We start from the raw sequence: 22,240 nt of genomic DNA on the forward strand, positions 1-22,240 counted from the left end.
GTTGTTGTTCTCCTGCTGAGCCCGGACGGCACCTAAGCAATCGAACGAAGCCCCGGCCGGCCCATTGACAAAAAGCGTGGGAATTCCACCTCCCGCTTCTTTGTGACGTCACGAAGAGCATTGTGCTTCGAGTGCTTTGTCCACGTTGTGTGAGTTCCACAAATGACCGACCAGCTTGTTGCGTGATGAAATAATGGACTTCTTAATGCATAGATTTGGATAAATGTATGGTTAGTAGGCAATTGTCCATTTTTATTCACTTAAATTTTTTAGATGTATAGCAAGATCTCTATATTTAAATATTGGACCTGTGGGTTGTGTCAAGTTGTTTTTTTGGTTTTTTTTTTTTTTGCTTTTTTGGGGTTTTTTTTTTTTTAAGCAAAATACTTTTATCCCAGAGACATCAGATTGGTTTTTTTTTAATTGAATGTTAGAGCTGAGGAGGCATCTTATAATATTCTAGTCCAACCTCCCTCATTTTACAGATGAAGAAACTGAGGATCATCACACAGAGTTCAGTGATTTGACCACTCCACAAGAGTGTATACTCAGCATTTGATCCCAAATATTGACACTTCACCAGGCTGCTTATTTTATGTTTTCTATTAAAGAAGCAACTGTCTGAGAGAAGAAGTGACTTGACTGTCTTAGAATGTACAATTAGCTAGTGGCAGATCTAGATTAGAATTTGTTTCCTGTGCTAGAATCATGAGATTTATCTGTGAAAAAGGACCTTATAGGTTATGTAATTAAAAGAAAACTAAGTGAAGGGACATGCCCAATGTAACATTGCTAGTAGAATTGGGATTGAGATCCAAGGCTTTTTCATACAAATCCAAGTCGAGTTAACGAACATTTAGGGGTCTGTTATGTAAGCGCTGTTAGCTGAGGATACAAAAGCAGAAATATTCTCTGCCTCCAATGAGTTTATAGTCTAATGGACTCATTCTTCCATTTTGAACTATTTCTTGTATTGGTTATATGGAAGAGAATATATCTCAGCTACATAGAAATTTGGGGCAGCCAAGTGGCACAGTGGATAAAGTACTAGGCCTGAAGTCAGTAAGATTCATCTTCCTGTATTTAAATCTGGCCATAGACACTATCTGTGTGATCCTATGCAAGTCACTAAATCCTATTTGCCTCAGTTTCCTTATCTGAAAAATGAGATAGAGATAGAAATGGCAAACCATTCCAATACCTTTGCCATGAAAATCTCAAATGATCTCACTAAGAGTTAGATACTACTAAATCCAGGACTTTAATTCATTTGCATAAAAAAACAAGTTTTAGGTAATCTGTAGTTTGGAATTTTTCTTAATTAGGGAATTTGTACAAAATCTTAAAAAGTCGTTCAAAACTAGATTTAGACAAGGTTTTGCAAGGATGAATGTTGAAAACTATCTTTGCATGTATTTTGAAAATAAAAAGCTATTATTAAAATAACCCCCCCCAAAAAAAAAAAAATAATAATACTAGGGTTAGGAATTGACCTGGCCTGGTTCTTTGAACGTGATTGGCTTTGTTTCTTTAAATCCTCACTCTTCTTTTCTATAAAATGAAAAGGTGTATAGTCCTAGGGAGCTCCCTGTGGCAAAATACCTGGAGTCACATCACTAGTATTAGAGACTGATCTTAAACCTAATTCTTTCTAGTTTAAGGCCCAGGACTCTATCCTTTGGGCCATCTTTTGTGTTTTACATTTCTCCCAAGTTGGAGTTTTCCAGAGTTCTTATTAAACTCCTCACCAAATGAAGGAATATAATCTCCTTTGTTTTTTTGGTTTTTTGGTTTGTTTGTTTTTTGCTGTAGTAATCAGGGTTAAGTGACTTGCCCAGGGTCACACAGCTAGGAAGTGTTAAGTGTCTGAGGTTACATTTGAACTCAGGTCCTCCTAACTTCAGAGCTGGTACTCTATCTATTCTGCCGTCTAGCTGCCCTTATTTGTTCTTTATTAGTAGCTGATCATCCATCTGATATTTTTAAATACTCAACTACAAATGCATTCATGCTAGCTACTATTGGATGCTTTGTTGCTATATTAAAGTTACAATAGATATTGTATAGATTTCATTTGAAACATGATAGTTTGAGAGACTTATTTTGGAAAAGTAAAACTTTTAAATCCTGTCCTTAAAACTGAGCCTTAAGGCTTCCAATAGCCTCACAGCACTTTAACCAGGTATAGCTCCATAGTAAAGACAAATAACTGTAGCAATCTGAGATGTAAGAGTTAACTATGTTGCTTTCTTTTCAGAAATATATTTAAGTATATATTAAGTTAAAGTATAAGTTTTTTCCTTGCAGTTTAGTTACATTTAATTGCAGCATTTTCAATCTCCATCATTGTACTACTTTAAGGAATTCACAATTTGAATTTTATAGCATATCCTTTTGAAACAGATTAAGATATATTTAAATTTATTTGTGACAGATATTTGAATTTGAAAATCTCATTAAAGTGATCATTAAAGATCAGCTACTGAATTTCTGCAATTTTTTTCTAGCAGATTTTAAATAGTCACTTCCCATGCTGGTTCAAAATATTTTCAAATGGAAGGAAATTTGAAATGATATAATATAGAAAAGTTAAATGGAAGTGTGCTTTGCTTACTTTTCACCTGTCAAATAATACACTAATTATTCTTAAACATAGTCACAATATTAAATTTGTGACATCAAAAAGTTAGGTGGGTAACAATTATCAGACATGTTTAAATTGAGCATGGGCGTAATTATCATATCACTTAAAGAATTAAAAATTGCAAATACTTTCAAGTTTGACTAATCAATAAGTATTAGGAAGCACTGTAATATCCTGGGGATAAAGAGATTTATTAAAACAATGTCTTCAATGAACTTATGGTCTTAGTTATATAGTTATTATGAACTCTAAAATGTTTTCCTTACAAAAGTCCTGTGAAATAAGAGTATTTTTATTCCTGTCTTACCAAAGAAGAGCCTGAGATTTACAGAGATTAAATGTCTATTCCATGGTTACAGAGGGAGTAAGTGGTACAACTGGAGAACTCAAGTCTTCTGACTCCAAGTCATGTGTTTGGGTGTTTTTTTTTTTTTTTTCCCCACTAGTCATCAGTTTTAATTGCATTGTGAAATCAAGAGGATTAAAACAAGTAGATACACCTGAAATCATAGGCTATGGCCTATGCTTTGTTAATAGATGAAAAGTTAACTAGATATATTTTCTTAAATGCTTGAAGCACTAAGAAATCAATACAGTACAGTGAAAAGAGTCCTCGATTTGGATTCAGAGAACTTGGCTTTATATTCTCTTTCTTCATTTACTACCACCTGTATGACTTTGGGCAAGTCCCTTAAGATCTCTCTGCATTTAAACTACATGATCTCCAAGGTGCTTTCTAGTTTAAATCTCTAATCCTATGCTTAATATATCTAGGTAGATTAGTGAAATAAAAATCTCAAAGCATACTTATATAAGTAAAGTCTTTGTGTGATAATGTATAAGATTATTGAGTAAACCTTGATCTGGCATTCTATCCAGTAGATACTTGATATTCATTTATTCAATGAACAAATAAACATTTTATTTAGAGGTTAATGAATACAGACTAACATATTTAAGGTTGTCCATTATAGACTTCAGGTAGTTTTTGTATTTGACTTTAGAAATTGAGGTAGGAAGATGTCTAGCAAACAACTATTGATGGTCATTAACTAAAGGAGAGGTAAAGCTTGAATCTCTCTGAAACATTATCTTTGAACAAGCTAGAATCTATTTCCAATTACAATATTATAATAAATGGTTAAATTTAAGAACTATTTTCATCATTGTATGTTCATGCATTATTCATCCTGACCACTATGATAGTGACAATAATTTTCAAGTGATTAGAAACATAATGTGTTTTAAGTTAAAAAAAAAAATCACCTTGGTTTTCTCAGGTTTGATAACAGTGGAAAGAATGTTGAATTTAGAGTCAGAGTACCTGAGTATTCTCCAGTCTTGGAGAAATCACTTTGTCTCTCTAGGGCTGTTTCCTTTATCTATAATATGAGTTGAATTAGATGACCTCTAAGATCTCTCCAGGCTGTAAATCTAGAATTATTTCCCTCTGAAATGTTCATCGAAATAGTATTATCATCCATCCTTTGTGAAAGAAGATGAAATTGGCAATTAATTACCTGACGATCTTATCCAGGTAAAAGTACTATCCAGGTGTGTGACCTTGAATAAATCACTTCTCTAATTTGGATCTCAATTTCCTCATTTGTAAAATGGTATTAAGACTATCCCTCAAATTTATTTAATAGGGTTATGGTGAAGATCAAATAAGGAGATAGATCATTCGATATAGATAAATATGTAATATTTTTCCAATTTTAAAGCCCTCTATAAATATTATTCATCATTTTACTTTTGGATATGATATAGGTTCAATGTTTAACTATTTGTGTGGTGTGACCTTGGAAAAATAACTTTCCCTCACTTTCTTAATAGGTAAAATAAAAGAGACTACAAAATTATTAGTGTTTAATGTTCTATATTTAACAAGACTTTGGAAAGATTAATAACCAAAAATGCCTCTTGGGATCATTTAAGACGTACAGTGAAGCAGTTAATACCTTAGACATTTATGCCCGTTTCTCTATGCGCCCTTCAAAACCGTTTTTTATAGAGCCCAAGACTCTATAAAGTTTCCCCCACCAGGTAAGGGCAGGACTGTGGTTATGGTGGATTCTGTTTTTCCTAAACCATAACATCCAAATGGACAGCTTGGTCTGGCCCTCCTTAACATGGAAGCTGTGCAGAGCGTGCTCCGCCCAGGGCAGGAAGGGGAGGAATGAGAGTGGGAGTGGGAGGAGGGGGAGGCGTGCCTAGCAGGGAGCGGAGGAAGGGCGTTGCTTGTGATTGGTGGGCGGCGGCCGGCCGGGCCCCTGCAGCTGTTCTGTAAGTAGCTGGGGCGCCGCCGGCCCCGAGTATAATGTGAGCGAGCAGAGGATCTGGGTACTGAGTGCCGCTGGGATTTTGACTTTGCAGCTACTGCGGCAGCGGCTGCAGAGAGTCCAGGGGCTGCGCGCTGTGCAGAACTAGGAGGAGGTGGTAGTGACAGGGGTAGCACTGGGAGGAGCAGTCGCCGCGGGAAGTCGAGGGAGGGAGTAGGAAAGGATTTAGTTGCTCGACTCGGCCGTCCTCTGTCTCTGGTGTCAGGCAGTTCTGGAGCTCGGGATGAGAAAGCGGAACGAGTCAGTTGCCTTGGAGCATGAGCGCTACGCTGCCTCTGCCTCCTCCTCATCCTCTTCTTCCTCCTCCTCTCCCTCTTCCTCCGCCGCCACTGCAGCGCTGGACAAGGACTGTCGCCTGAAGAAGAACCTGCGCCTGGCGGGCAAGGGGACAAAGGAACTGGGTTCCTCCAACGCGGGCATGAAGCGGGCGTTCGGCAGGTAAGGAAGCGAACTGCGACTTCGGACTCTAATCCATCCTCCTCTTCTCTCGTTGCCGTCGGGAGCTGGGCCCTCGGCCCCATGCTCTCGGAGGTGCTGATTTGAAGTCTTCTCTTCCCCCTCCTCTCAAAATGCATGGAGCCGCCGACTCTGTGGGACGAGATGCAGGCAACCTAGCAAAGCCTGATCATCCGAGTGCGCAAGCCCTCCCCCCCCCCCCCCCACCACCACTTTTTACCCCCTCCACTCTTCCTGCGACCTTGGCTTCGAGTTCTCTCCACGCCTCATACCTCTTCTCTCCACCCCAAGGTGAAGAGCAGCCCCAAGAGCCTGATCTTAAAAAGACAGCTTCTCTCCCTTGAATCCTCTTGGGGACAAGGTGGCAATTGTTCATGCTGGTTCCAAGTCAGAGCTCAGCATCCTCTACTTATACCAGGCTAGCCTCGGCCTCCTTCCTCATAACCTTACCTCTTCAAAACCCTGTGAGCTTTAGTCCAAATAAAGCATTTTCTCCTTTTACTCATTAAGGTTGAGCATCTATCCGCACTCTCCGTCATCTCCAGGCTTCAAGATTTGTCCTGCGTCCTATCCCACCCTCCCTTCTCTTATCTCTTAGTCGACTTACTAGTCGTAAAATTCTGCCCCTCTCCCAATTCCCAGCGTGGAATCGAACTTGCCCACTATTTCCCTTAACTTACAGGAGTTGAGCTCCATTTCATTCTTTCTCCTTTCCCCTGGACCCTGACTCCTTCTTATTTATACCCTTGACAGCCTGTGTGAAAGCCCAGTCTCTCTTTTGCTCTCTCTAGCTGATGTGATTGCTTCTTTTTCTAACAGAGCTAGGAGCATGCCTTCAATTCAACTAACATTTATTAAGGGTCTTATAGTGTTTTGCTATGGGGATTAGAAGATAATGGTACTATACTGCTCTTAACTATCCACTTACCCGATAGATTAAGATGTTGGGAAGGCATACTCAATTTTCCCAGAAATCTAGGAATAGCTAGCACCTTTGGAGTGAGATAACATGAGGGAAAAGGAAACAGCTCTTGAATCAAAGGTAGATTGGAAGAATAACTTAGAAAGGGATAGAGACAATTATGAGTAAAAATGACTTTAGAGTGGGACAGGTCCCCCCCCCCCCCCATCCCTTTTTCAGTTACTCGTGTTTTGGTTTTATGCAAGAGAATCCACAAAAGTTTAAAAAAAAAACTTTAGGAATTTTACCGCTTCCCCTCCCCCCCCCCCCCATTTTATAATTAATAAAACAATCCATTGCACATTACTACAAAATTTTTTGGGAATAAAGTTAATAACCTTACACATTTCCAGAGGAGATTTGCTCTCAGAAAGTAAAGTTATTAAGTCCTCATTTGCTTACTGAAACCCAGAGTTTAGTATATACTTGTAGTTTATAGCATTTGAAAACTAGCCAGGTGAATTAAGCTCTTTAGGAACACTGTCCAATATAGTAATTATTCAGTGGCTACAGTTCTTCCCTTAGGTAATCTCAGGATGCATTTATGCATTAGTTGACTTTAGAACAGATTTCATCATATATGACACACATAATTTCCTTCTAAATCACCTCTCTTCTGATTGGAATATATAGATGTTTGTAGAAAAGCTAAGTACAACCGAATAATTGTAATATTCCATGCTCATATTTCTAAAAATTAGAAGATGGGATTATTAGACATATTATTACAATGAAAAAGTAAAGATAAAAAGTGTGCATCTCAAGTATTTCCCAAAGAAGTCTATCTCATTTCTTTAAATTCAAGAAGTTTTAAAGTGAAATGTTAGAGCCATTTACCTCCTAGATCAGTGGTTCAATGTTATCCCAGATGAGTAATGACTAAAAAAAATTTTGTTTTTGTGTAAAAAGCAACAGGCAGTTGATTAAGGTGTTTTGTGAAACAAATTTATTCTCATGGTTTTTTGTATTTTTTTAAACCTATCACAATTAGCACTAATTTATTTTAGGAATAGTCTAGGCATAAAACTTATATGAGATTTGAACCATTTTTTTCAAAACAAAATGTCCAGAATAGTACTTATGTATAATAAATGATGTGTGAGGACACTATGTATTGAGCTAACCAATCTTTTCTGTGAATGAGTGTCTGGCACATTGGGTAAAAGACAAAGTCAGGCTCAGTTAAGTCAAATTCTTCTAACAAAGGTTGGAGGTTTTGTTTCTGCCTTATCCCTCAGACCTATGGACAAAAGATAGCACCCAATTGGTGTTTAGGTCCCTCCTCTGAACAAGGTTTTGCAGGATTCTTAACCAGAATTCCATGAACTTAAAAAAAAAAATATATATATATATATATACACATAATTGATAATTTTATATTGGTTTATTGGTTTCTTTTGTAATGAATATGTGTTTTTATGCATTTAAAAACATTATTCTAAGAGGTCCATAGGCTTCATTGTAGTGCCAGAAGGGGCCACAACACAAAAAATGGTATGAATATGTACTTCATGAAAGGATTCTAGGTTTTGAAATAAAGACTTTTAGATGTTAACATTTGGCTTTATAGAGTTACTAAGCATTTTTTTCAAAAGCTAGCAATATCTGAGAGGATAAATACCCTCTGAGTTCCTTAAATATTTTGGTGGAACTGAGAAAAGGTCTGGATTTTTAGTTAATTAAATCCAATAAAATGATATAGCTCTCTCCAGGTTGGCAATAATAGAGAAGATGTCTGAGAATTCCTAAATGCCCTTTAATTTGGGGAATTCAGATCCAGTGATATATTAAAACCCATAGATCAGTAGGAAAAATAGGACTTTGAAATGACTCATATTGATGTTGGATCAAAGTACTGAAATAGTAACAAAATTACTGGTCAGGGTTAAACTAATCTGTGTGCAAGTATTGATTACTCTTTTCACATATTTGAAGAGATGGAAGGATTGGCCCCTGAAGGCAGATGACTTAAAAATTGCAGAGAGGCAAATTTAGGCCAAATGGTAGAAAACTTCCCTGTCAACAAAGATATTCAAAAGTGAAATGAGTTCCTGAGGGAGTGGAGCTTCTATTCTTTCATCTTCAAGCCCAATCTTGATGACCATTTGTTATATATGTTATAGAGGAGATTCTAATTCAGAAATATTTGGCCAGGGCTGGATGATCCCTAAAGCCCAACAAATTCTGTGATTCTATCATACTTTTTGTAATTATACCTTAAATATTACTTTATGAAGAGCACTGAGCTAAGCCAAAGATAGTCTTTTGAGGTTTTGGGTGGAGAAGATTTAAAAAAAAAAAAAAAAGAAAAAGAAAAAAAAAAAAAAAAAAAAAAAAGGGAATAAATCCGGGGCTAGCTATGTACCTGATAACATGTAAGTACATTTGAGAGCTACAAAACAAAGTCCTATGTGAGCCTGAAAAGAAAAGAAGTTAAGGACACAATGGAGATGGTGCTCTGATTAGGTCATCTTTGAATTGTACTTTAAAAGATGAATAGAAATTGAACTGTCATAAAAAATGGTCTAAAGGAAGGAATGGAGACTGGAAAATTCAGGGCATGTCCTGGGGTACAAAGAATAATGAAATTTAATAGAAGTGACATATAATGTGGAGATGAATAATATGAAATAATACTGGAAAATGTTTGGTATTACTCTAGATCCTAGAATGTCAGAAAAAGAAGTTTGAACTTTCTGTGCAATTAAATAAAATGTGTGATAGGCAGCCAATGCAATTTTAAGCTGAGTGATATGTGTGGCTATGTATATTTATATTGTATGAAAAATAGATTAGAAGGGAAGATGAGAAATTGTACTACAAAACTATTGATAACAAAGGCCCTTATTAGAATGCTGGTAGCAGCAATAGAAAAGAGAGGGCTGAGAAGGCAATGTTGCAAAAGTAAAATCAGTAAGATTCGGTAATTGATTGAATCCAAGAGATGAAGGGGAAAAGGAGTTAAAAAAAAAAAACCCAAAAAACAAGGTTACATTTTTAAAACCAATTTTAATTAATACAACATTTTTAAGTGTATTTGTCAACTAAAATTTCAAACTTTAAGACTATATACATGTAAATCACTAATTCCTGCTGTTTGAGAATTAGAATGTAAACTTTTTTGGACCTCAGTTTGTTCATTTGTAAAATTATTAAATACCCTCCAAGTTCCTTAAATATCAGGTATCTGGGAGAGCAATTGATTATTCATTTAAGGAGATGATGCTGGTATAGAATTTTGGTGAAACTGAGAAAAGCTCTGTTTATGGTCCTATGTCATTTAATTTGTCTTTTAGTCAGCTGATAAATACTTTTTAAAAAAAAAATATAAAATCCCCCAACAACTCTCCAGATTTTATATTTTCTAGGCACCCAGGTTCCTCTTTGACTATTCTTTTGTCTTTCCCTACAGTTTCAATTTTTTGCCAAATACTGTCAACTTGATCTCCACATCTCTCAAATCCAAATCCTTTTCTTCACTCACATGATCACCACCAGTGAGCTCAGGCTCTCATTATCTCTTGACTGAACTACTTTAATAACCTAATCTGCCTAAGTGAAATCTTGCTGTCCTTCAATCATTTCTTTGACAGCTGCCAAAATAATCTTCCATTTGAATTGAACTTCATATAACTTTGTCGCCCTGTCAACATCCTGGTTACTGCTATTATCCATCAATCATGGGTCATTCTTCCTCCTTTCTTAAGGGGTTTAACTCTTCCCTCAGTCTTCCTTTCTAGTCCAATCCTGGTCCTCAGATTTGAATATTTCAGTATATATGTATTTCCCATAATCCAGACCTTAATCAATCAGAGTGCAGAAATTATTTTAGTCTGCTCTTAGCCTTTCAAACCTCTCTCCACCTCCATCTTAAATCTCTCAGAAATTACACAACCTTCTGAATGGGGCCCCCTGCAAATTAATCTTAGCTAGGCTTTCACTGTTGCAAGAAAATATTTTTATTTGTTGATTGACTTTATATCATAATCCCTACCATAATTGTCCTAAAGTTTTTCACTTTATAAGTTTTTTACACTGTTTTCTCAGCAGAGAAACATCTACTTTAATAAGACCACAGAAGCCATAAACTCTGTCTTTTCATCTGTTATTCTTTTTTTTGTAAAAAATTTCATCTTAGTCATTTTGTGCAAGAAAAATCAGAACAAAAGGGAAAAACCTTGAAGGGAAAAAAAAGCAAGCAAACAAAAAAGATGAAAATAGTATGTTTCAATCTAGTTCTCTCTGGATGCAGATGGCATTTTCTATCCCAAGTCTATCAAATTGTCTTGTATCACTATTTTGCTGAGAAGAGACACATAATCTTGCTGTTACTGTGTACCATGTTCCTTTGATTCTGCTAACTACATTTAGTTCATGTAAGTCTTTTTAGGTTTTTCTGAAACCAACTTGCTGATTATTTCTTATAGTAATACTCCATTACATTCATATACCATAATTTACTCAGCCATTGCCCAACTGATGGTTATCCACTCAATTTCCAATTTCTTGTCACCACAAAAAGAGTTGCGACAAACATTTTTCAACATGTGGGTCTTTTCCCCTCTTTTAAGATATCTTTTCATCTATTCTTTTCTTTGGCCCAGGATAAGCACTTTAAAAAAGTGACTTTTGGGGCAGCTAGGTGGTACAGTGGATAGAGTATCAGCCCTGAAGTCAGGAGGACCTGAGTTCAAATGTGGAGTCAGACACTTAACACTTCCTAGCTGTGTGACCCTGGGCAAGTCATTTAACCCCAATTGCCTCAGCAAAAAAAAAAAAAAAAGCTTTTTATTTTTCAAAGATAGTTTTTAACATTCACCCCTGTAAAACCTTGTATTCCAAATATTTCTCCCTCCTTTCTCATCTCTTCCCTCCCCTAGAGAGCAGGCAACTCAATATAGATTAAACATATGCAGTTCTTCTAAACATATTCCTATAGTTATCATGCTGCACAAGAAAAATCAGATCAAGAAGGGGGGAAAAAATGAGAAGAAAAAAACAAGCAAGCCAACAGCAACAAAAAAAGGTGAAAATATTACATTGTGATCCACATTCAGTCCCCATAATCCTCTCTCTGGATGCAGATGGCTCTCTCCATCACTAGCCTATTGGAATTGGCCTGAATCACCTCATTGTTAAAAAGAGCCAAGTCTATCACAGTCGTTCATCACATAATCTTGTTGCTATGTACAATGTTCTCTTCGTTCTATTCATTTCACTTAGCATCAGTTCATGTAAGTCTCTCCAGGTCTTTCTGGAATTATCTTGCTCATCATTTCTTATAGAATAATATATTGCATTGCATTCATATATTATTACATCTTCATATATATTACATATACTTGTTCAGTCATTCCCCAACTGATGGGTATCCACTCAGTTTCCAGTTCCTTGCCACTACAAAAAGGACTGCTACAAGCATTTTTGTACATGTGGGTCCTTTTCCCTTTTTTTATGATCTCTTTGGGATACAGACCCAGTAGAGACACTGCTAGATCAAAGGATATGCACAGTTTGGTAGCCCTTTGGGCATAGTTCCAAATTATTTTCCAGAATAGTTGGATCAATTCAAAACTCACCAACAATGTATTAGTGTCCCAAATTTCCCATATTTCCTCCAACATTTATCATTATCTTTACTTGTCTCACCTATTGTCATATATATATGTACACACCATCTCTTATTCTTTCCTCCTTTGCTTTTGTTTCTAAAGAAAGGTAGTCCTTATCAAAGACAATCCTATCTTTTTTTAATCTCATCCTCTATCAGTTGCCCCTTTCAATCATCTTTATCTCTTTCATATTTAGTATCAATTATAAAAGCAGTAAAAGTGTTCCCCACATCAGCTGTCCAGCATCATATTCATCTGTCCTCTTTTTTCTATTCACAAAGCTGCTAGCCTATTACAAGCCCTTATCACTTGCTTCTTGCACTACAATAGTATCGTTCTGATTGGTCTCCCTTCTTTTATTCTCTGCCCACTCCAATCTATTCTTCACACATTTTCCAAATTGATAATCTTTAAGCACAGGTCCAACTATGTCATTCTTCCACTTAAGCAGCATCAATGGCTTCTTTTTTCCTCTGGTTAAAATACATATTTTTCTAAACTTTAGAGACTTACATAATGTCTCCAACCTATCTTTCTAGCTTGATTTTTGTGTTATTTTCACTCATTCACTCCACTCTAGGGAAGCTGGATACTTTGTGTTTCTCCAAGCATCAGATTTCCTTATAATTGGAATGTTTCCTAAATTAATTTCTTTATCTTAGAATGGCTAGTTCCCTTAAGGCTCAGTTTCAGTGCTACCTGTCACAAGAATTCTTTCCTGTTCATCATTCTTTGATAAGGACTACCTTTCTTTAGAAACAAGAGCAAAGGAGGAAAAAATAAGAGATGGTAAATATATATATATGATAATAGGTGAGACAAGTAAAGATAATGATAAATGTTGGAGGGAATATGGGAAAATTGGGACACTAATACATTGTTGATGAGTTTTGAATTGATCCAACTATTCTGGAAACTTTGTGGTTCTCCAAGCATCAGATTTGAAAATTTCCCAATACATGGCTTTTTACCAGTTATTCTTCAATTTTCTGTTGCCACTAAGATGAAATACAACCTTCTTGCCCTTTTCCAGTGTTGAATTCTTCTTTCCAACCTTTTTATGTCATTTCCATTTAGCATTCCCGCCAAAAACATATTAGTGCCTCTTTCCTCAAAGTGAACATGCAGTCTTGCTTCTAGGCCCTGCCCATGGGCTATTCTCCATACTTTGGATTCATCCCTTCTCATCTCTGTCTTTTAGGAATACTTATCCACCTTCAAGGTTCACTGTTGGTATACAACCCTTTTCTATAGAGGCCGTTCTTGATCTACCTCATCATTAATGTTCTTTCTATTCTCCTATTTTTGTACTTATATGTCTTCCCCTCATCCCTTGCAAAAGTGTTTATTTGTATACTTGTTTTATTTGTGTTTATTTGTGTAATTGTTATATGTCTTTCCCTTATCCCTTGCAAAAGTGAACATTATCCTGCTCTCTTTCTCTCATCTTAGTATCATAACTAACCCCTAATAGACCCTTAATTAGTGTTTAATTTCCCTTTGAAATGGATACCTAGATTTTGCCACTCTCTTCCTAGAGAAACTGTTTCATCTTCCAAAAACAAACAAATCAACCTACAGAAAAGGCCTGGAGGCAGTAGTTAAAATGATCTTTAAGATACCCTTGAGCTTTTAAGATTTGGTGATTGGGTTTGTTGTCTTGCTTTTATTGAAGATGGCTTAAATTCAAAAGTGGTTAAATGACTTGCTTAATTATAATTACATATCTCCTAATGATGGTAATAAATCTGGCATCCTTGATTAAGAGTGTTGGGTCCACTTTCCATTATAGTCCCTCTCTGTCTTTCTAGAGATTCTTTGTGAGGTTCTATGACAGTCATTTGACTGGTAATAAGCTTTTCTGAATTTTGACTGGTCCTTGGACTATAAAAACATGACCCATATTAAAGCTTTCCTACATGGCTTTTTCAATTTTGTAATACCTGTAAAAGCTTGTGCTATTAGAGGAGGAATGTTAATAGATGATATTGTGAATATAGCTCTATATACTCATTCTTTTTTGCATAACTGCCCAATGAGGCAGTATCTCCATTTTATAGATAAGGAAACTGAAGTTAATTTTTTTGCCTAAAGCTATATAGTTCAAAATTGGATCTCTCTAATTCCAAATTCAGAGCACTTTTTTTAAAAAAAAATAATTCACATACCTGTGTTGTGGTGCTCAATCACATCTGACTCTTCTGTGACACCATGGACTGTAGTCCAGGCATTGTTTCCTCTGCTATCTCTCAAAGTCTGTCCAAGCTCATATTTGTTGTTTCCATAAATTTATTTATCCATCTCACCGTCTGCCCTCCCCCTTTCCTCTTCAAATCTTTCCCAAAATCAGGGTCTTTTCCAATGAATCCGCTCTTTTATGTGGCCAGAGTATTTAAGTTTCAGCTTTAGTATCTGATCTTCTAGTCTGCAGGGGTCCTCAAACTTTTTAAATAGGGGGCCAGTTCACTATCCCTCAGACTGTTGGAAGGCCGGACTATAGTAACAAAAACTTTGTTTTGTGGGCCTTTAAATAAAGAAACTTCATAGCCCTGGCTGAGGGGGATAAATGTCCTCAGCTGCCACATCTGGCCCACAGGCCGTAGTTTGAGGACCCCTGTATATCTAGTGAATAGTCTGAATTCATGTTTTTGAGTACTGATTTGATCTTCCTGCTGTTCAAAGTACTCTCAAAAGTCTTCTCTATCACCAGAATTCAAAAGTGTTGATTCTGTGGTACTCAGTTTTGTGTAAGTTTTTGCCTATAAGACCAACTCTCCCAATTATATATTACTACTGGAAAAACTATAGCTTTGACTATATTGACCTTTGTCATCAATCTGCTTTTTAGTATGCTATCCAGATTTGTCATAACTTTCCTTCCAAGGAGCAAGCATCTTTTAATTTGACTGCAGATGCCATCTGGAATGATCTTTGAGCCCAAGAATATAAAATCCAATACTGCTTCCATTTCTTCTATTTTTCCCAGGACCAATTGCCATGATTTTCAAGCCAGCTTTTAATTTTTATACTCTTTTCTTTTACATTCATCAAAAGGCTTCTTAATTCTTCTTTATTTTCTGCCATCACAGTGGTATAGGCTACATATCTGAGATTGTTGATATTTCTCCCAGCAACCTTAATTCTTTGGATTTATTCAGCCTGACATTTTGCATGAGATTTCCTGCATATAAGTTAACAAGGTGACACTATGCAGCCTTTGTACTCCTTTTCCAAACTTAAACCAATCAGTTATTTCATGTTTGGTTCTATCCCACTTCTTATCCCACTTACAGGTTCTTTAGGAGAGAAGATTATCTGGTACTTCCATCTATTTGAGGACTTGCCACATTTTGTTGTGATCTACATAATCAAAGACTTTAATGTAGTCATTGAAGCAGTAGTAGATGTTTTTCTGGAACTCCCTTGCTTTTTACATAATCTAGTGAATATTGGCATTTTGGTCTCTAGTAGTCCTTCTGCTTCTTTGATAAACAACCTACTCTTCTGTCAGTCTTTGGTTCAAATATTGCCAGAGACGAGTTTGCAAAATCTTAAGCATAACTTTGCTGATGTTGAAATGAGTGCAGTTGTTTAATAATTTGAATATTCCCTGTCATTGCCCTTTAGGATTGGGATATAAACTGATCTTTTTTCCCCCTAATCCATTGGTTATTGTTGTATTTTTCAAATTTTCTGGCATATTGAGTGCAGCAGCATCTTATAGGATTTTAAATAGCTCAGCTGGAAGGCCCACTTAACTTCATTCTTTAAGATGTCTGGTTCTAGGTCAATATGATTATTGAAAATCTTTTATTATTAAATTATTAAAATCTTTTTTGTATAGTTGTTTGTGCATTTTTGCCTTTCACAGTTGTTGTTTTTTTTTGGTTTTTTTTTTTTTTTTTTTTGGTCTCCCAAATGCTTTTCTTCTGTAAACATTCTCAGTGCCTTCATCCAATCCTTGTACATTATAACCAGATTGTAAAGGGTGTTGAACATCAGATTAGACTTTATAGAAATTGAAAGTCATTGATTATTTTTGAGCAGAGAAATAAAATCATCTGTGCTTTGGGGGCTTTGGTTTCCACATTATAAAATAATGGTGATTTAGTTAGATGACCTTGAATGTCCCTTGTAGTTTTAAATTTTGTGATCCTAAGATTACTTGTATGTATTGTTTAGTGATCCTGAACTAATAATTATTGCCGGCGTTCAAAGTTTGCTTTAAAGTTTTCAAATTATACTTTATCTCACTACTTGTAGCCTCAGTTTTCTATAAAATGGGCATAATAACTGAAGTATCTATGTACTGGCATTATGCTTAGGATTATAAAATCATAGATATGGAGTTAGAAAGGATCTCAAACTGCATTCTAGTTCATTGTCTTCATTTTATGGATGAGAAAACTGAGGCCCAAGCCCAAGCCTCTGTTTGAGAGACTTGTTCAAGGTTATATAAGCGAGGTCAGAAATAGAATTTCAACTAAGGTCTCTTTTGATGCCAAACCCATTATTTCTTCTATTATTTCACATTTAGGTGGCAGAGTCAATAATCTGAATCTTTTCTGATCTTGGAATCTGAAAAGAGTTATTCCCTCCATTATCCATTTGTTCAAGAGCTAGCACACTGTGTCTTGAGGATTAGCACAAATAAAAGGAAGTGACAAGATCCATGAAAATGATAATTAGAGATCAGCAGACTAGGGTGATGATCAGCCAGGAGCTTGATAGAGCTAACAAGAGGCAAAAAGTGTCAAAATAAATGAGGACCACCACTGGAAAAGAGCCTATATCAGACTAATACAGCAAAGAAATTTAGAAGGAAAAATTGCTGAAGAGAAGAAAAAGGAGCGATGAGTCACAAGAACTCTGATTTGGAAGAAGCTAGCTTTAATTTCTTCACCTCTATAGTGGCTGTGAGTAACTAACTCTCTCTTCCCTCCTCTCTTCCTCCTCTCCCCCCCCCCCCCCCCCCCCCCCCCCCCCCCCCGTGTGTGTGTGTGTGTGTGTGTGTGTGTGTGTGTGTGTGTAAAATACACACACACACAAATCATGAGTTCTAACTTGGTGCATGAAGATCTCTTAAAGAGTTCCATGAAATGTAAATATCATGAGGTTTTGGGTGTTGGTGGTATTGTTATTGTTTTTGGTAATTGCTTAGTTTTCCTAAGCCTCTTGGAATTGACCATAAGACTTCTTGTACTTTTGAGGTCTTAGAATTATCAAGGTAGGGATAGCTAATTAGTGTAGAGAACACCTAACACTTCAGGCTGTGTGACCCTGAACAAGTCACTTAATCGTAATTGCCTCAGCAAAAAAGAAGAAAATAGTAGTTCTATTTCAAGGTTTCTGTACCTCATCCAACAGAAAATAGGAGGATATAGGGATAAGAGAAAGACGGGGATGATAAAAGTAAAGGGAGTTTAAAAGAGGTAGTGGTTAGAAGTAAAATAGATTTTTGAGGAGAGACAGGATAAAAAGAGAGAGCTTTAGGAAGAAACAGAAGAAATGGAATGCAAAATGGTAGGGAAATACACAGTAGTCATAATTGTGAATGTAACCATAAAACAGAAGCAGATAGCAGAAAGGATTAGAAACCAAAATCCAACAATATGTTGTTTACAACAGACAGACTAAAAACAGACAAATCCTCTTGACCCCAAGGCCAAATTTTGGACCCAGTGGTTTCTATCCACTGCACCATCTAGCTACAAAACTCCTTCCCCTTCCCCTCCCCACCCCAAGAAAATAAAGATTGGAATTGAAGTAAGAAAAGTCAGAATTAATAGTCATGATCTGAAACTAAGCAAAAACAAAAATAGACCTAATTAAAAGTGAAACCAGAGAAAGAAACTGTATTATGTTAAAAGGTACTGTAGACACTGAAGTAATATCAAAAAATTTGACAGTAAATTTTTTGCTATCTCACATAAAGCAAAAAATGCTTTTTTCCCCTCACATAAAAGGCCTCATTTCTCAAATAGAACTGAATCAGATTTGTAAAAATAAGAGTTGTTCCCTAAATGATAGATGGTCAAAAGATCTAAATAGACAATTTTCAGAAGAAATCAAAGCTATAGTCATTTTTCATATGAAAACGGATTCTAAATCACTATTGATTAGAGAGAGGCAAATTAAAACTGAGATACCACTTCATACCTATCAAAAATGAGAAATTCTAGAAGGGGTAAGGGAAGAAAAGGTGCACTCATGAGATATGATAGAGTAGTGAACTGGTTCAATCATTCTGGTGAAGAATTCAGAACTATATTCAAAGAGCAATGAAATTGTGTATAACCTTTGATCCAGCAATACTATTAATAGAACTGAATCCTAAAAAGATAAAAACAAAACAAAACAAAACAAAGGAAAAGGCCCTAAATGTACAAAATTATTTATAATTATTTATAGCAGCTTTTTGTATTGACAAAGAATCAGAAAATAAAGGAATGCTTATCAATCGGGAGCGAGTGAACAAGTTGTCACATAATTGTGATAGAATATGATTTTTGTGCTATAAGAAATGATAAAGGGAATGGTTTTAAAAAAAACAAGGCAAGATGTATATGAACTGATACAAAGTGAAGTGAAAAGAAATGGGAGATCAATGCCTGTAGTAACAGCAATGTTGTAATAATAAGCTGTGAAAGACTTGACTACTCTGGTGAATACAATTAGGAAAAAATATTATCCATCTCCACAAAGAGAACTGAATGGAATTCTGAGCAGAAAGGGAAGTAAAGTTTTTCAACATTCTTTTATTTTGCTTTTTTTGTTTGAAATATGGCTAATGTAGAAATATACTTTGCATGATTTCACATGTATAATTAATATCATTGCTTGAAGGTTGTAGGAGGGCAAGAGAGAATTTGAAATTTAAAAAGAAAAGCATGCTAAAAATAGTGAATTTTAAATGATTTTTTTTAAAAAAAAGAAACTATTATTAGAATGGAATCCAAGTGTATGTTTCCAATATGGGGCATCTTGTAGTCAGGCCCTGAGAATTCAATCATCAAGTGTTTATTGACTCAGATTTCCAAAAAAAAAAAAAAAGTCTTTCCTTTTCACAAGATTTTTGAATGACTCCAAGTTAAAACTCCTTCTCTTTTCTGTGACTAATAAAATTCCTACCTCCTCTCTTCCTATACTCCATGACTGAGTCCCTTAAATGTTTAGGTGAAAATTCCTCTTTTGGAGGGGGTGGGGAAAGGAGGTGGGAATAGGAGCTTTTTAAAATAAAATTTTATTTATTCCTTCGTGTTTTTACATTATCTTCATCATTACAGAAAAGAGGATACAAGTCTAGAGAAGTTGACTAAATTATCTTGATCACATAGCAAATTGGTAGTAGAGATAGGATTTGAACCCAGAACTCTTTCCTATTTTAGTGTTTTTTCCTATAGTAAATCATAACATTTCATGTGGTCACAATGGTTTGTATTTGTTTATTTTTAAATTGAACCTATGATTTCAGCAGTCAAGAACTCTTTTCTTTCTTTTTTTTTTTTTTTTCCTGAGGCAATTGGGATTAAGTGACTTGCCCAGGATCATATAGCTAGGAAGGGTTAAGTGTCTGAGGCCAGATTTGAAGTCAAGTCTTCTTGACATCAGAGCTGGTGCTCTATCCAGTGCACCACCTAGTTGCCTCAAGAGCTCTTTTCAAAAAGAAATTTTTTAATTAAAATTTTTAAATAAAAAAAATTCACCTTCACTTTCTTTTACTCTCTTCTTCTACCCCAAAGGGGGAAAAAAAAAGCAAATTCCTGAATTGACTTTGTCCAAAAAAACCAAATGTCCTTTCCCTGTCTTAAGAGATAAGTAGCAAGTTTTATCATGTTATTAAGTGATTAGAATTCCTAAATCTTTGAAACTTTTGTCTTTACACTGTTGTTAATATAGAAATTATTCTCCTGGTTCAGTTCATTTCTGTCTGTAGCAGGCTTCCTTAAAACTATCTTCTTCATATGTTTTTACATCACAGTAGTGTTTTGTCTTATTTATAACACAAGTTGTTCAGTCATTTCCTAGATGGTGGGCATCCCTTCAGTTTCCAATTTTTTGTCCCCTTATAAATATGTTGTAAGTTTTTTACATGTTAATTTGTTTTTGCTTAGGACTAACTTCTTCTTCAGTACCCTCTCTCATTCTCCCTTTGCCTTCTCACATTTCGATTCTGTTTTGCTGTTGAATGAAATGAATTTCTATATCTTACTCTCCATTTGTATATTTTCCTCTCCTTTGGCCTGTTGAGATGAGTGAAGTTCAAATGTCATTTATTCCTTTCTCCCATCACTTCCTCCCTGTTTGTATACATTCCTACTTGTGCACCTGGATTACATGAGATTGTTTTCCCCATCCTTCTCTTTTAAAATCATAGCAGAACTACTCCCAGTCCCTTTATCTAATTATACTTCCTCTATTACCCCTGATGATAAAGGGTTCTAGGAGAGGGGAGGGAGAGGACATGGATCATATCTCCGTATTAGAATATAAAAGTTTATTGTTATTTAATCCTTTGTTCCTTCATGTTTATCTTTTTATGTCTTTGTGGATGCCTATGTTTTCACTTCAGAGTTTCTCTGCATTTTTCCAGGAATTCTTCAAATCTTCAGCTTCACTAAAGACCATTTCTTTTCTCCTTTAGGATTATACTCAGTTTCCTGACTAAGTTATTTTTGGCTACAAACTTTTTTCCCTTTGCTTTCTGGAATGTTACATTCCAAGCTCTCCATTCTTATATAGAGATGACTGTGAGAACTTGAATGTGACTCCATGATATTTGAATTCTTTTTCATTGTGTGAAGTTACAAAAAAAAATTTTTTTTAACAAGAAGCTCTTACTATTGACTATAACATTCCCAGGAGTCTTCATATAGGGGTTTCTGTCAAATGACTTAGAATTTTTTTATTTCTACTTTTATCTATGGCTTTAATAAATCTGAACAGTTTTATAGTTTCTTAAAACAGGAATTCTAAACTCTTTTAAAATCATAATTTTATAATTTTTTATAATTTTTATAATTTAATTAATTATAAAACATAAATCATCAAAGCTTTCATGTTGTTAAATAATTTTTATATTATCCTTCCTCAAACTGTTTTTTCAGGTTACTTTTTTTTTTCTATGACCTTACATTCTCCATTCCCTACCCTTTTACCATTTTTCAGGCTTTTGATTTTAATATTTCTTAATTCATGAAGTCATTGTCTTTTGTTTGTGGTTATAATATCCTCTTTGGCCTCTCTGCTTCTAATCTCTATCTTCTTTTATCTATCCTGCACCCATTTGCCAGGATAATATTCCTAAATCACAGATCTGAATATGTCATTGCTTAGTGAAAAATATTTAGTGGCTCCCCAGTGTGCCTGGGGGTAAAATACAAACTTCTCAGTTTGACACTGAGATCTCTCCATAGTCTTGCTCCAACTCATTATTCCAGATTATTGAAATTCCAGTAATTTCACTTTATTCTCCCTTCATTCATTCTACATTTCACAGAAATTGGTACACTATCCGGTCCCCCAAACTCTGCATTTCATGTTTTTGGCACAGGCAGGATGTCCTGCATTGCAATCACTTGTTCTTTGGGCTTATCTCCATCTCATAATTTCCCCTTAAGATCTAGCTCCATTGTTACCTTCTATGAGAAGCCTTTCCTGATACCCTTAGAAGTGACTTTTTTCCCCCCTCAAATAATCTCATTCTTGTAACTCTATGCCTTAGTGGTATATAAACTCCTTGAAGATATTTTATCTTTGTTGTCATATGACCCATTTGGATACCTTGCAAATAATAGGTACTTAATAAATGTTTGAATTGAATCGAGTCTCTTGCTCATTTCATTCAATCAATTATTATTAGAATATCTTTTGTATGTTCAATACTGTTCAAGGTAAAATAGTTACCGGTGGAACTAACTAAAAGTTACTTGTTTGCACTTTTGTACAATCAATCAAGTGAGATACTATATGTAAAGCACTTAGCTTTGTGCTTGGTACATTGTAAGACTTGATAAATGTTTCTTCCTTTTCCCCAACAGGGCAAGTCTTGGTCTGCTTTTGCTATTTTCTATTATAAATTTCTTAATTTGGAAAAAACATTACTTTCCTTTCTCCCCTCAATGAATATGAGCTGAATTTTGGCTGAATTCTAGGAAATTTACAAATGTCTAAATCTTTAATAGAAGCCAAGTTACAGCAGAAGGAATTGCTTCTCCACCTTTGC

At 35.5% G+C, this 22,240-nt stretch overlaps 1 protein-coding gene across 3 annotated transcripts in view; it reads left to right on the forward strand.

Moving 5' to 3' along the window:
- The first annotated feature begins 128 nt into the window (after nucleotides 1-128).
- ABHD12 (abhydrolase domain containing 12, lysophospholipase) overlaps nucleotides 129-22,240 on the forward strand; it is a 130,128-nt gene continuing 108,016 nt past the window's right edge. For 2 of the 3 annotated variants that reach the window (XM_051975821.1, XM_051975822.1), the window contains exon 1: nucleotides 4,842-5,424. In XM_051975821.1, the coding sequence (XP_051831781.1) occupies nucleotides 5,210-5,424 (215 nt within the window). In that variant the 5' untranslated portion in view covers nucleotides 4,842-5,209. Of the gene's footprint in view, nucleotides 231-4,841; nucleotides 5,425-22,240 lie in introns of those variants that run through there. The other variant, XM_051975823.1, reaches the window with a different exon arrangement.

The sequence above is a fragment of the Antechinus flavipes genome, chromosome 2, assembly GCF_016432865.1.
Source record: "Antechinus flavipes isolate AdamAnt ecotype Samford, QLD, Australia chromosome 2, AdamAnt_v2, whole genome shotgun sequence".
Taxonomy (NCBI): Eukaryota; Metazoa; Chordata; class Mammalia; order Dasyuromorphia; family Dasyuridae; genus Antechinus; species Antechinus flavipes.